The sequence below is a fragment of the Talpa occidentalis genome, unplaced genomic scaffold, assembly GCF_014898055.3.
Source record: "Talpa occidentalis isolate TD23 unplaced genomic scaffold, MPIMG_talOcc4v2.1 talOcc4.16, whole genome shotgun sequence".
NCBI classification, from domain to species: Eukaryota; Metazoa; Chordata; class Mammalia; order Eulipotyphla; family Talpidae; genus Talpa; species Talpa occidentalis.
The window spans coordinates 66,165,281-66,180,686 of record NW_023601653.1 but is presented as its reverse complement, the minus strand read 5'-3'; the positions used below and the strand labels follow the sequence as shown (position 1 = coordinate 66,180,686).

The 15,406-nt window shown below is 36.0% G+C and overlaps 1 protein-coding gene across 1 annotated transcript; it reads right to left on the bottom strand.

Moving 5' to 3' along the window:
- Positions 1 to 5,336: 5,336 nt before the first annotated feature.
- Positions 5,337 to 14,900, bottom strand: LOC119247011 (natural killer cells antigen CD94-like). Its single transcript, XM_037513238.1, has 7 exons — positions 14,891 to 14,900; positions 11,247 to 11,333; positions 9,948 to 10,027; positions 8,648 to 8,673; positions 7,617 to 7,755; positions 6,729 to 6,832; positions 5,337 to 5,457 (listed from the first exon to the last, which is right to left on the bottom strand). Exons 1-7 carry the CDS (start codon positions 14,898 to 14,900, stop codon positions 5,337 to 5,339), a joined length of 567 nt encoding a protein of 188 aa, XP_037369135.1.
- Positions 14,901 to 15,406: the final 506 nt, after the last annotated feature.

The window sequence follows — 15,406 nt, the reverse complement described above, 5'->3', positions numbered from 1 at the left end:
AAAATATTACCAGCAATTTTTATTTCACTCTGGATTATGTTGTTAAAGAAAAGGAAAGGTAAAGATTTAATCCTTTCCTTTGCTTACCAGCTTTGTGTTTTGAATTGTTCATTTTAAGAAAATTTTAACACTCACTAAGCACACACACAAAAAAGAAATCCTATGCTGTGCTAAATGTATATTTCTTATAATCCCAGTTAACAATTTTGGATTCCACTACACTGATGTCGAAATTTATAATGCACCAGAAATTCTGTTATGAGCAATACTTTCTTTAATGAGAAAATCACACAAGTATGTCTACTCAAGGAAGTCACTTTCTTTTTGCCTAACTCTGCATATCCACATCTTAGAGTTAAAATTTCTGACATTATCTCAGATTAACCAGACAGCTTCTTAACGTAATTCAGTTCCACTGAAAAATTTTTAAGGGTTCACCAGGATTGATCTTTACATGACTGGCTCTTCTGAATAGAGATGATGACCTTGTAGCTACAAACAAATCAGGAATAATTTACCATGGGTTGACATGCTCATGTCCATCTTATTCAACACATTTTTTAAAAGTTTCTCTCTGACAAGTTACCCAATATTTATGAAATTAAAATATGGATTTAGTGTACTACATTGGTGTTTTAACAGATGCTATCATTTCACAGTTGCAATTTTATCAGGCAGTTATAAATTCAGTCAGGCATAGACCAGAGAGATGATGCAAGACAGTTTCCCTTTTTTTTTTTTTTTTTATAGAGGCATGTTTTATTTATTTATTTATTTTATTTGTTTGTTTATACATGCACTGGGTACTGTCAGAAGCGCGGGAGGGTGAGAGAATTCACCAGAGCCAGAGCGGGGAGCAGAGCAGGCAGAAGGACAGAAGCACACTGCTGAGGGGAGCAGCGGGCGGCAGGAGAGGTCTGCGCGCCACGTGGGATCCTCCTCCGGTGGCCGGGGAGCAGCCGGGGATTGAACCGGCGCCGCAGAGGGCGCAGGCAGCTTTGCAACCCAGCGCTCAACCGCTGCGCCACCGGGGAGGCCCAGTTTCCCTTTTTGAATGACTTAAAAGCACCAAAAATAAAACTGCTTACCAATAGGATAAACAAATATTAAAACCAAAGTGACAAATTCAGGAATAGCTCATTCACACTTCATTGACAAATAACATAGTATGTGACAGTGGTGGGGATGTTTAGATCTTTCTTGGCCCTTGACACCACCTCACAGCTACTTCATAAAGGGAGGTGTCTGCACAGAAACAGAAGCATCCAAACAATGATGAACTCACTTGTAATATTTTTTTTTGGTAAAGTTGGCATTCTCCTGTTGTGCCTGATAATGCAAGTTTTATGAAGCTAACAAAATATACACCTTGCTTCCAGATTACTTAATTTTAGCCCTTACTATATATATATATATATATATATATATATAGTGTATATAGTGTATATATAGTGTGTGTATATATATATATATATATATATATATATATATAGCTCTTGTCACCAACATGTCCCTCACATGGATTGAAGTAACAACCTCATGTCCGAGCTTCAAAGAGCTCATTGCTGCCTGTGGCTTCTGGATACCCGGTAGCTGCAGTGTCTCTACGGTGAGTGTTGTGGGCCTTTGGGTTTTCACACTGAACTATAGTGCCTAAGGTGATAGATTGGTCACTTCTTGATGTCTAAAGCTCCGTTTTTTTTTACTAATTATCACTGAAATGGCACTGAGCCTTTTATTAAACATAAAACAAAAACCTTACATTACAAAGCTCTGTGGTCAGTATCTGTTGATACAACAGGGAAGTAGAATGACTCCACAAGCATTGTGAGATGCAACAGGAACCAAGCAGAATGCTATACAAATCAGTAAAAATCTGTCAGTCTAGAGAACTCACCTTCCAACTTTTACATTGAACTCTCACTCACTGAGGGTCAATTTACACACTTCCAAGCTGTCAATATATAGGTATGTAGGTAGATGTTGCATGGACAAACACACTGACAGATCAGGAAGAATATATAAAATGTAATTTTTTAAACAATTTGACATTCAGTAATTTTTAAAAGATACACATTTATCTTTGATACTACTTTTCCGGGCATATTTGATTTTGAAATTAAGTATAAATTAAAACAAGCAAACCAAAACCAAAGTCATATTTGAAGTCCCTTTCTCTTATATACTACATCTAACATGTCATTAAATGTGTTTTGTGCATATGTTGGAATATACATATATATACATATGTGTATGTGTATGTGCACGTGTGTTTGTATCTAAATTATCATTTCTTATCACCTCCATTACTATGAGACACCAACTTTGACAAATTGCAAAAGCTTGATTTCTCTTGAATACTTTAATGTTAAAATATGTGCTATTAATTAATCTTATCACCAAAGCAGAAATCTATTTCCATGTTTATTCTAGAGGCTCTGTGCTTCTTCAGAGTCTTTAGCAACAGTCTGTGGCCCTAGGTCACCTGGTGTTGGCAGCCCCATGTGTGATTATGAATGGGGGCGCAGATGGTTTCCTTCTGTCCTGGTCTGTTTGGGAACTTTAGGGATTGAGAGTAACCTGAAGATGTCAAATTCCTTTTCAGTCCTTAAGCTCTATGTTTTCTGGAATTCCCTCCCCCATGACTGTATCATGCCACTTCTACCCCATCCTCCAAATCCAAGGTTTAACCCTCATCTTCACTCCAGTGCAAGGTCATTTCATTTGCTGCTTGTTTATTTCCAAAACACTCAGACTTCTGGATCCCAGCTTTCTTATGTTCATAAAATTATTCATTTCTCAGATGAATATATTCTCAGATATAAATACCACTGATACCGTAATTTCAGGTTTTCAGGCCTAGTCTCCCAGCCAAGAATGGATCCCAGGTGGTGGTGGTGGCAGCACTGAGTCCCAGCCACTAGACCACCACAAGAAGCAACAGCTGGACTTCTGGATGCCCAGGCAAGCAAGCAAAAAGAGGCAGATTTGTTTAGAGAAAGAAAAAGTTTATTAAGGAGAAAAAGAACAGATATAAAGTGGGTCTCCCAGGCCCTTGGACCAAGCCAGGGAGGGAAAGGATCCGAAAGTGGAGTCTTGCCTCAGGGAATATGTAACTTCTTCCCCTAATTATGCTAAAGCTCCACCAGTCTCTTGGTGATTGGTTGGTTCTCAGTGGGCTCACTCACTGCCTTAAAGTCTCTGTGCCCAGAACTAAGTCTCTGTGTCCCAGCCCTTATCTTAGCATACTTTTCTGTATCATCGTTGTTCCGGAACATCCTGTCACCCCTAGTCTTTGGGGTTCCTTTTAGAATTTGTTGTCCTTATGTCTGGAAACTTCCGTAAGTCTCCTGAAGTCCCTGCCTGCAGGGACTTGAAGCTGTCTAATTATCCTTAACTTGCCTGAGGACTCACTTCTTTATGAGGATCATCTCCATTAATTTTTCTATCTAGACAAAGTCTTTGTCATACTCTAAAGTCAGTCAGTTCATTTGCTTTGTGTATTTATTGTGATTACTAAAGTCAGCTCTCCCTCTAATTTTAGCCCCATAAAAGCAGACAGCTCTTTGACTTTTATACATGTGCATCTTAGTATTTACAACTCAGTGCCTGACAATGGCAGGAAAATTCCTTATTGGTGAATCAAAATCAAATAAATTCTGTTCACTTTGTTCCATTCAGTGAACATTATGCATTTTTAAACTCTTTGTAACTGTGACTAACAAAGTTTAATATTTCCTGACTTTGTAGAACTGTATTTAACCATTACCTTGTCTTCTCAAAAGCATATTTTTGTGCTTTTTTTGTTAATTTTATCTTCTTACTTTAACTGTTCATTCTTCTTTTAGATACCATGATGAGACAGAGAGAAGACTGGTATTGTAAATTACCCACATGTATGCACATACAGTGACAAGTTCTACTTTGAAAGTGCTTGAAGATTTGAGCATCTTAAAATTACCTACTACCTCTGTCCCAGTTTGGATAGTTTCATTTACTATTTCTGTCCCAATAATGTTCCTTCAAATTCCGTATTTCTTTTGTATTATTCCCAATGTTACTAATATAGTTTTTATCCTATTTTACTATACATATTGTGAATTAAAATTAAAGAATAATACATGAAATTTATTGAATAAAGACATCAATTTCTAGTTAAGTATATATTTCCCATAGTTTGAAGCCTTCACAAGGGAGAATCTAAGATGATCCTCTTTTACTTTCCCACATATTTATGTGATCTTAGGAAAGTGTCTTCTTGCAGGTACAATAGCCATCATTTTGGCACTCTTGACAGAAGCCAATTTCTAGGACAGACAGGCACATCATTAAATAATACAAAAAAGAGAAAGACAAATATCTGGAAATCAAACTTAAAAGTATAAAATTTGATGAAATCAAAGTAGATGTCAGGAAGATAACAAATTCCAAGAAAAGATGGATTGACAACTGATAACTCAGGAATAAATTTAGGAAGAAGAGATTGAAATTAAAGAAGTACGAATGAAAGTATAAAAGAAAAACAGAACCTGAGATCCTGGACATGAAGATTCAATAAATGGAACAAAACTGCTAATGAAAACATACAAAATAGGGTAGAACACAGGAAAAAAGAATAGTGAGGAAAAAACAGAAATCTAGAAATGACTCAAGTTGTAGAGGAGAAAGGCTAAGATTTAGAAAGAATGATGAAAATATGAGGCCATCAGCCTCCATTAGGAAATGAAACAGAGAATAGTGGACATCCTAGAAGGTGAAGAGAGAGAGAAAGAAACAGAGGATTTCTTTAAAGAAATAAAATGTTCCAAACCTGGGGAAGGAACTATCTACAAAAATTCATGAAGTCTAGAACATATATTTCTCTAATGCAAGAGGACCTACACCAAGACATATAATAGAAAATTGCCAAAGTTTAAACAAAGTGATTTACAGGTTCCCAGAAAGAGCTAACATTCAGAAATATGAGCAAAGATGAATCTTTATAATATAGAATGCTGTACAAAAAAATGAAATGATGTTGACATATATTATTTGATGTGAATTGTTTATTTAAATTTATAAAAAAATTACTAGAATACACCCATAAAATATATTAAATTCAATACCAAACTCAAATTAAATCAAAGTATTCATTACAGTCTTTATCTTACACCTTAATTACAGATGGTGGTGCATAGACTCACCTTTCTTTATAACATTTTCAAATATACAAAATTAATATGAGACAAATTGAAATGTTTTACAGAACTGAAAATTAGATAATTGGAATAGGGTAAGAGGAGACTTAGCATTCATTGCAGTACCTTTACTGCTCACTTCTTCCACCAAAGAGTCAACTAAGTAAGTTGCTGTTTACAGATAAATTGGAATTTCTCCCAGCAATGTTTTTCCAAAACATAACCACTCGGGCTGTATCCTATGCACTTCTCTGGATTTTTAATTTTAAACCTTGGAAATCTGAAATTAAAAATGAAAATGCAACATATGGGAGAAAGAAATGAAAATGTTCAGAGATACTTCTTATTAAATAGTAGAGCTTTTCAAACATTTTGAATAGATATTAAGATAGTGAGTCATATGTTTTGTTCAATAGCTACAGTCTTCACATTTCAGAGTAGCATGTTACTAAAGTTCATTTATTACCTCTATAATATAATACATAGAGTGCAGGGATTCTTTCGCCTTTGTTATTAATGGTTTTGATAATTGATGTACTTTGCTTCAATCTATAATAAAGATGTACTGAGTAATCCAGTCTAGGCAAACACGTCAGGGCATAAAGCTTGCCATTGTATGAAATCCCATGTTTATGAATGAGAAGGGGATTTGGAAATTACAAATATATGGCACAGGTGGTTGAGCACAACAATGTGAAGCTGTCCGTAGCCTTTGCAGTGCGGGTTCAATCCCAGGCAGCTGGCGAGAGTCCACATGGCACAGCAGACCTCTCCTGTCTTGCCTGCTGCTCCCCTCAGCAGTGTATTTAGTCAGTCTGCCTGTTCTGTTCCCCGCTCTGTCTCTGGTGAATCCTCTCACCCTCCCATGCATCTGGCCTGTACCCGGGTTCTTTTATAAATAAATAAATATTAAAAAAAATTAAAAATGGCCTTCCCGGTGGTGCAGCAGTTGAATGCTGGGTTGCAAAGCTGCCCGAAGCCTCCGCGGCGCTGGTTCGATCCCGGCTTCTCCCCGGCCACCGGAGAAGGGTCCCGCATGTCGCGCAGACCTCTCCTGCCGCCCGCTGCTCCCCTCAGCAGTGTCCTTCGATCCTTCTGCCTGTTCTGCTCACCACTCTGGCTCTGGTGAATTCTCTCACCCTCCCACACTTCTGACTGTACCCAGTGCTTGTATAAATAAATAAATTAATTAAAAAAATAAAAAAAAACATCATATTTGAAACATGGGATTTGGTTAGGGGTTGAGAATACTGGGCTCCAGCATAATAAAGAAAATCAAGGATACTGGCCATCCCTCATGAATGTGCCTTCTGCAAACCCTCATACCCCCATATACCCCCAGTACTGGTTCAAAAGTACAAGAAAAAAAATGTCAGAAGCTCATATATGCTCACAAATTCACAAACTATTTATCAGAAGCAACTAAAATTGTTTTTCTGTTCAAACTACTTTCTGTGTGTTTATGCTCTAAAAAGAGGATCTTAGCTTTTGTCTCTGATGAAATCCAAGAATATGCTTAAGGACAGAAAAAACCTTGACTCAGAAACTTACAGATCCTGGGAGACAGCAGAGCCATTCAGCCACACCAAGGCACCGTGAGCTGCACTGTAGGTCACTCCAATCCAGTAAAAGTATGGATTACGCTTCATAAAATGCTGCTTGGATACAAAAACAAATTAACTTAATTTAAATCTACTAGGGATGACTTTTTTAAAAAAATTAATGTCCAGCATTAGATTCAGCCTTTCATCAAACAATTGAAATCATTTGTAACTGTTGGTTTAGGAGGAAGTCATGAGTCTCCTATGTCCTCACATATCAGGCCCATTCACTTATAAATAACAACACATAATCTCACATACAGAGAAAAAGGAAAACATTATAAATGGAGTTAGAATTTTCATGGAATATCCTTCACAGTAGACCGATCTTCACATTGATTCCACATCAGTGTTTTAAGGGATAAATTTTGTGGTTATAATCTTCACAGCCTATAGTCGGCACAGATTCTACATGGGGCTAGAAAAATATTTCACTTTTTTAAACAATTTGATTATTTTTGTGATGATACATCACAAACTGATGACAAAAAATTGAGAATTATACAACAAATTACAAAATCAAAGAACTAAAAATTATAAATATTTAGTTGATTTTTTTAAACAAACCTATTACTCTGCTTTGAAATCTCTCTAAAAATTGCCTTGTATTTCATTTTAAATTTGCCTTGAATTTGATTCTAATTAACATACATCTTTGATGAATTTCATGCAGGTTTTATAATAGTTATCTGAAGATATAAAGCATTATTAAATCATAGCTTAACAAATAATTACCCAGTATGATCTAAAGAAAGTTGGAATCAAATTATTCAGTTTAGTGAGACGGCAATTTTTATCAAGACTTAAAACATATAGGAAGCCAGAATTAAATACATGCCAATTCATCTCCACTGTGCATCTGAAGCAGGGTGGACTTCTGAGAAGCACAGGAATCCCTACTTTCATTCCAAGATTTTGATTCATTGGAAATGAAGTAACAGTTGCACTGATAGCCAATCCATCTTTCTTGGCAAGAACTGTATCCAGAGTCTAAGAGAAAAATAACATATAACTGTTAATTGGAGATTGTTTTCAGTTTTTTTATTCATTCAAAAATTAATTTTAATTTACTTTTTTGCTACAAATTATTTTAAAAATCTATCTATGTATATATTTGAATATTCTAGATATAGCTAAAAATGTTTTTCTGTTGAATCTGCTCTTCTTTTCTATATTCTAGGAGTAACTGAACCTAGGAATAAATTAGATCCTAGAGTTTGTTTTTTTTTTAAGGTTTTATTTATTTTTCATAGAAGAACTAGTGTTCAGACCAGAGGTGTGGGGAATTAGAAGATTCACCAGAGACAGAGTGGGGAGCAGAACAGGTGGATACACTGAAATCTGCTACTGAGGGGAGCAGCAGGCAAGACAGGAGAGGTCTGCTGCACCATGTGTGTTAGCTCCATGGCTTGGGATTGAACTCAGGCCATTTCAGTGAGACTTCCTGGTGGCAGCACCGAGATTTAACCCATGGGCAATGAGGGAGGCCATGATCCTGGAGCTCTTTAAAGGAAGAAAATATTGTAATATATTTCCTGAGTAATAACAAAAATAGTGTATGTTGGGCGTATTCTGATATATGTGATGGGTATTTGATCTTATAAAAGAAGATGCATGGAGCAATTAGTTTGAAGTCTCATCCCACAGTTTTCACTGTTGCATCCTGAGCATTTACTATCCTCCTTTATGAAGGTCCTGAATTGTGGTAGGCACTCAAAATTGCAAAACGAGTGGTGCTGACATGTGATTAAAATGTGGGAGAATCATCATAAGGATGGGGAACAAGAAAATGATAGTCAAAGGATATAAACTTCCAGTTAGAACAAAATATTGTTCAAACATTCCAAAATAAAATTCCAGATCTTCAACATATTGCATGAATAAGTTCTGAGGATCTAGGACCCAGTTTTGTGAAAGCAGGTAAAATTTCTCTATTTCATACTTGTGATAAGCACAAAGGAGTAGATCTTAATGTTATCAACACAATGAGAAGTGCCACTTAGGTGATGGAATGGAGGTGTTAACTAATATATAATGTCAGCATATTGCAGAAGTGTATCAAATTAACACTTTGTGCATCTTAAGCTTATACAATGCTCTATGTTACTTGCATTGCAATTAACTAGAAAAAATATGGTAAAATAATAAAACTGAAGTGAGAAAACACCACAAACAATGTTGAGGCAAATTGAAAAACATTTGGATAAAATGCATTGATAATTAAGTTTTCAGCAAGCCCACTAATGAGATTTAGATATGCTGAAATCTGTACACTAAATTCTGAGTCAAAAGATGCAGAATGAAAATTAAAGACATAAAGGGCCTTCTCTGGTGGTGCAGTGGTTGCACGCTGTGCTGCAAAGCTGCCCGCAGCCTCTGCAGCGCCAGTTTGATCCCGGCCACCGGCAAGGGCCCCACATGGCGCGCTGACCACTCCTGCCACACCCGCTGCTCCCCTCAGGGGTGTTTTTCGTCAGTCTGCCTGTTCTGTTCCCTGCTCTGGCTCTGGTGAATTCCCCCACCCTCCCGTGCTTCTGACTATACCCAGTGCTTGTATAAATAAATAAATCTTTTAAAAAAAGAAATTAAAGAGATATAAATTTATGGTTTATGAGCAACACAGCCAGTTATTTCAGATTAGCAGAGATTTATACTGCCACTTAATTTGACTGTTTACTTAAATGTGAACACTCATGCAGGCTGGTGCACTCATGAACCTGTCATTTCAAGTTTATATTTCCTTAACATTTAAATATATAGATGCTCTATATTCAATGTAATGTAATAATTGGTATACTGGAGAATAATGAAATGAGACTATCTTACAGTTAGTAAGTCAAATTGTATAACTAGATTACAATATTCCATCATGGGTCTGTATAAAAAAAGGGGGGGAAACTGCCTACTTCACCCTCCAGAAACCACAAGGTTTACAAACATGGAACCAACCTTTCTGGATTTCAGCGGTATTTCCTGGAGAGATTGTTGGCTCATTAATAGTTGTGTGAGATGCAATAAGAAATGATAGCAATTATTAGATACAGTTTTGTTAAAAAAATAAAATATTCCATGCCAGTAAATGAAACATTTATTATTAAAATTTTTGATCAAAGTTTTGAACTTCATATAGACTTGCCTAGAAAAACTTACTTAGAATAAAAAATAACACAGTTCCCAAAATAGCCATCAACGAAAGGCATGTTACTCCTAAGATCCCAGAAATCCACCTCCATAGCGTGGTCTGACAAGCTGTAGAGAAAGAGAGGTAAAGTAATGACTGCAAAAGAAAACCCTGGAAAAGTTCGTAAAGACAGAAATTAGTAAGAGATAACCAAAAAGTTTTTTAATTTGGTAATCTGATTGCCTGCCAGTGAAACACTGGGAAATGAAAACAAGCTACTGCAAGCTCGAAGCAATACCGAAATTTACTGTGAGATTATTCATGCATTTTCCACTTTATTGGATCCATCTTAGTAATATTGAGGGATAGAAATATGGGGGTCTGAGTAAGAACAGATACAAAGTTCTGTTTGTGGACTTAAATAGTGAACACTAACATAGTCTCTCAGGGAAAAATCATAAGAGGTATCATTCCCAGTAGGCAGTTAAGAAACTTTAGGTCTCTTTTACAATGTCACTTCTTCAGGGTATCAGAGCTGGCAGGTATCCGACTTAGAAGTAAAATGACTGGATAGTCACAAAGTCTTCCCTAAAACACAGCCATCATTTTGAAAATGCTGCCTGGCAGTGTCCTCTTCTAATCAGTCCCTGCTAGAGACATGTCAGGGGGCTCATAACTCTGTAGAAGTTGAATAGGGATGAAAAGACAAAGGACACCCTGGACCTGGTGTGATGAAGGCTCCCCAGCACATGCAGGGATGACTTCCTGGGAACCTGCATTTCTTTTAGGTAATTTGCATGATGACACTTGAGCCAACATTGGTTATAAAACATTGCATTTTCTCATACTCAAATTTACTTTTTTACAGGCATTTCCCTTGAAAGAAATGAGTGTTAGAAGATTCTGCGTTAACATGGGTACACATCCTAAGTATATTGCCATTCACATTCTTGTTTGTAAAACTATTAAATCAGCTGACTTTTGGATGTCAAAACAAAATGAGAATTTTTTATAATCTTGTAACCATTGGCATTAACATTTCAAATTCTCTAGTTAGTTCTATACTCAAATAGCATTGCTTTAATTTAACCTGGTAAATCAATCCTGTAAGTCACTAGTGCTGTCCCTGTCAGAAACCATCCTTTCAATCTGTTGGAAAAGTTTCAAAAACAATTTCTATAATTAAGAAGGAAAAATAATAAAAATAAAAATCAGAGAAAAAATCAACTGATATATGTGAAAGTTAAAATTCTCACTATTTTTCCCTGTCCTGCTTCGAAATGATCAATATCATGACATGCAATTTCTTGTCTTTATTTTCCAGTTGCATAGCAGGGCTGCACATACCTGCCATTAGGAGGGGTGCTCCTGTCGATTCGGGGAAGTCTCGCTTGTTCCAGAAGATCTGGGTCTGGGCATGGACTGTTCTGGACGCTTAGGAACCTGAAAGTTGTGTAAGAAGAGAGTTAAAAGAAAAATGGAAATTGTGCATTTAAGCAATGTTCTCAAATCACCCTTTACTGGTGAGAGTAGCTGGACAGTATGAAACAGAAGCAGCAAAATCATGAGCTTCAAATGTTCCGGAACCACAATACAGGAAATTCTCACTGTACCTTCGGCGCCCCCCCCTCTTTGTTTATGATAAAAGGTCAGAGGAAGGTTTTTTTTTTTAATGTTTTTTGAACATCAAATAATTTTGTAAAAGCATTTGGAAAATAGAGGGAACATGGACAACCTAATTGTATGTGCTCAGTATAATAAAATTCCACAAATAAATTTCCTTTTTTAAATAAAAGTACTCATAATTACATTGTACTAAACACTGAATAAAATATTCACCATATATTAGCTCATTAATTTCTGAGACTGACTTAATAAAGATACTCTATTCATATTACTAAGCACCATAAAACTCATCAACAACTCAAGGAGACTTAACTTTGAAACCAGGCAGTACATATTCACAGACACATGCAATGTATTTCAAAAGAAGCATCTCTGTCTGTAGATTTTGTGAATATTTATTTTCTTTAGCACAGAATGAATGGTTGGCATTTCCCTGTCTCATTTTGTGAGTGTTTCCTGCCTCCTTAATCAGCTAGGGAAGGCGGAGATCAAAAATGTAGGAAGAAAGTGACCTTGTATTACTGTTCCACTTACACACACACACACACAGAGACATGCGCACGCGCGCATGCACACACACACACACACTCTAAAATTGCCAGAGCTGAACTGGTTTGAGCCAAAACTCAGTACCTCATCCAGATTTTGAAATGTAGAACAAATACATATAAATTCTCATGTATTCTGCTTATTTCTCACATTCTTGTAGGAGGCCTCTGAGACTCTGCATGTTCCTAAGAAGAGAAGGCAGGATAAAAAAAATAGTGGCCAATGGGCTAGACACACAATTGACTTAAACCAGCTGAGGACAATTTGGATACCAGAGTGGAATCCATTTCACTGAAAGCAAAATGGATAGTCATGATTATCTCAAGAAAATTTTGAGACACTAAACTAGAAGGATGGACATTGGAAAATTGTGTACTCTTTCAAAACTTTTTGTTTATATGTGTTTTGATTTTTTTTCAGGTGGGTTGTTATGAGTAAGTTTACCACTGATCTACATATTTTGGTTCATTTTGAAGCACACCGAGTTTGAGAGTGAATTTATTTTTTTTAAAGATTTATTTTTTTATTTATACAAGTACTGGTACAGTCAAACACACGGAAGAGTGAGAGAATTCACCAGAGCCAGAGGGGGAACAGAACAGGCAGACTGACGAAACACACTGCTGAGGGGAGCAGTGGGCCAGACAGGAGAGGTCTGCTAGCCATGTGGGACCCTCTCTGGCAGCTGGGGATAGAACCAGCGCTGCAGAGGCTGCAAGCAGCCCTGAAGCCCAGCCCTCAATCGCTGCGCCACCAGGGAAGGCCCTAGAGAGTGAATTTCTTATGTTCCAGTGTAATCAACTAGGAAACATATTTGGGTGTGTGCATCACAGATCTAGTTCAGAATCAGAAAGAAATAATGTTTTCAAGAGGAGCAATGCCTCCATAAGCTTTTTTTTAAAAAACATTTAATATATCAATCAGTTCTGAAACTACCACAACTAATGTGGAAAGAAGATTTTGTTAAATAATAATAACAAATGTGACTTTAATGAGGGAACTGACAGTGTACTTGTGACATAAAAAACAAAGGAAAATGAAGATAGCTTGTTCTAACAACAAGGAATAAATACACTGTCTTTTGTTCTCCTTTTTTTAATTTTTATTTTAGAATTTTTTTTATACAGACCATAGCAACAGTTATACAGCACAGGGAGTTTGCTGGCACCACTTATTCATTTTTTCCAGTAGTAATATCTTACATATTTAAGCAGAATGTTAAAAACAAGATATTGACACAAAACAGTCATATTTCATCAGTTGTACTTGTATGTGTATATATAGTTTAATAAAATCTATAAACTTATGTATTCATCATCACATCATCCCTGCTTTTATGTTCTACACAAAACTTTACCAACAATTTTTATTTCACTCTGAATTATGTTGTTAAAGAAAAGGCAAGATAAAGATTTAAACTTTCATTTGCTTGCCAGTTTTGGCTTTTGAATTGGTTCTTTTAAAGAAAATTTTAACACTTATTAAGCACAGCCTATGCTGTGCTAAATGTTTATTTCTTATAATCCCAGTAAAGAATTTTGGCTTCCACTATATCGCTGTAGAAGTTCATAATACACTGGAAATTCTATTATGAGCAAACTTTCCTTAAAGAGAAAATCACACAAATATGTATACTCTTGGAAGTCACTTAGTTTTTGCTTAACTATGCATAACTTCATCCTAGAGTTAAAACTCCTGATACTATATCAGATTGAACAGGCAGCTTCTAAAGGTAATTCAGTTCCACGGAAACTTTTTTGAAGGTTCACCAGGATTGATCTTTACAAGGCTAGCCATTCTGAATAGAGATGATCATCTTGTAGCTCGAAACAAATCAGGAATAATTTACCATGGGATGACATGCTCATGTCCATATTATTCAACATATTTTTTTTAAATTGGATCTCTGACAAGTTACCCAATATTTATGAAATCGTATTACGGATTTAATATACAAAATTATTGTTTTAGCAGATATTATCATTTTACATTTGCAATTTTATTAGGCAGTTATAAATTCAGGCAGGCATATTGCCCACAGTGATGACAGAAGACAGTTTTCCTTTTTTGAATGAGTTAAAAGTACCAGAAATAAAACTGCTTTCTATCAGGAGAAATAAACAGATAAATATTAAAACCAAAGTGGCAAATTCAGGAATAACTCATTCACACATCTGTGACAAATAACATACTATGTGACAGTGGTGGGGATGTTTAGATCTTTCTTGGCCCTTGACACCACCTCACAACTACTTCATAAAGCGAGGTGTCTTCACAGAAACAGGAGCATCCAAACAATGATGAATTAGCTTGTAACATTTTTTTTTTTTTTTTGGTAAAAGTTGGCGTTCTCCTGTTATAACTTGTTTTCAGATTATTTAATTTTAGCCATTACTATATATACATCTCTGGTCACTAACAAATCCATCACATGGACTGAAGTAACAATCTCATGTCCAAGTTGCAAAGAGCTGGTTGGCTACACTGTGGCTTCTGGACACATGGTGGCTGGAAACAGTGTCTCTGTGGTGAGTGTTGTGGGTCTTTGGGTTTTCACACTAAACAAAAGCGCCTAAGGTGATAGAGTGGTCACTTCTCAATGTCTAAATCTCGGGTTTTTTTACTTTTTATCACCGAAATGACACTGAGCCTTTTTATTGAACTTAAAACAAAAACCCTTAGATTATAAAGCTCTGTGATCAATATCTGTTGATACAACAGGGAGGTAGAATGTCTCCGCAGAATTGTGAGATGCATCTGGACCCAAGCAGGGTGCTCTACAGATCAGTAAAAATGTGTCCATCTGGAGAACTCACCTTCCAACATTTCCACTGAACTCTCACTCAGTGAGGGTCAATTTACACATTTCCAATCTGTCAATACATAGGTAGGTAGGTATGATGACACATAGACAGACAGACACACACACTGACAGACCGAGAAGGATATATAAAATATAATTTTTTAAACAATTTGACATTCACTAATTTGGGTAAAAGATATACATCAATCTTTGATACTACTTTTCCAGGCATGTTTGATTTTGAGATTATGTTAAAAATTAAAAAAAACAAATGAAAACCAAAGTCACACTTGAAGTTCTTTTCTCTTATATACTACATCTAATATGACATTAAATGTGGTTTGTATATATGTTGGAATATAATACATATGTGTGTATGTGCATGTGTGTGTGTCTCAGGCATAATTTCTTATCACCTCCATTATTATGAGACTCCAACTTTGACAAATTGCAAAAACTGGATTCTTCTTGAATACTTTAATGTTTAAATATGTGCTATTAATTAATCTTATCACTAAAATAGGAATTC

Bases quoted from the DNA above. Each gene is read 5' to 3' on its own strand.
- LOC119247011 (XM_037513238.1), bottom strand. The intron at 10,028-11,246 runs GTATGTGCAGCC...CTTTCTCTACAG, and splicing joins AGCACCCCTCCTAATGGCAG to CTTGTCAGACCACGCTATGG. The intron at 7,756-8,647 runs GTTGAAGATCTG...CTCTGGATACAG, and splicing joins AGAACTTATTCATGCAATAT to TTCTTGCCAAGAAAGATGGA.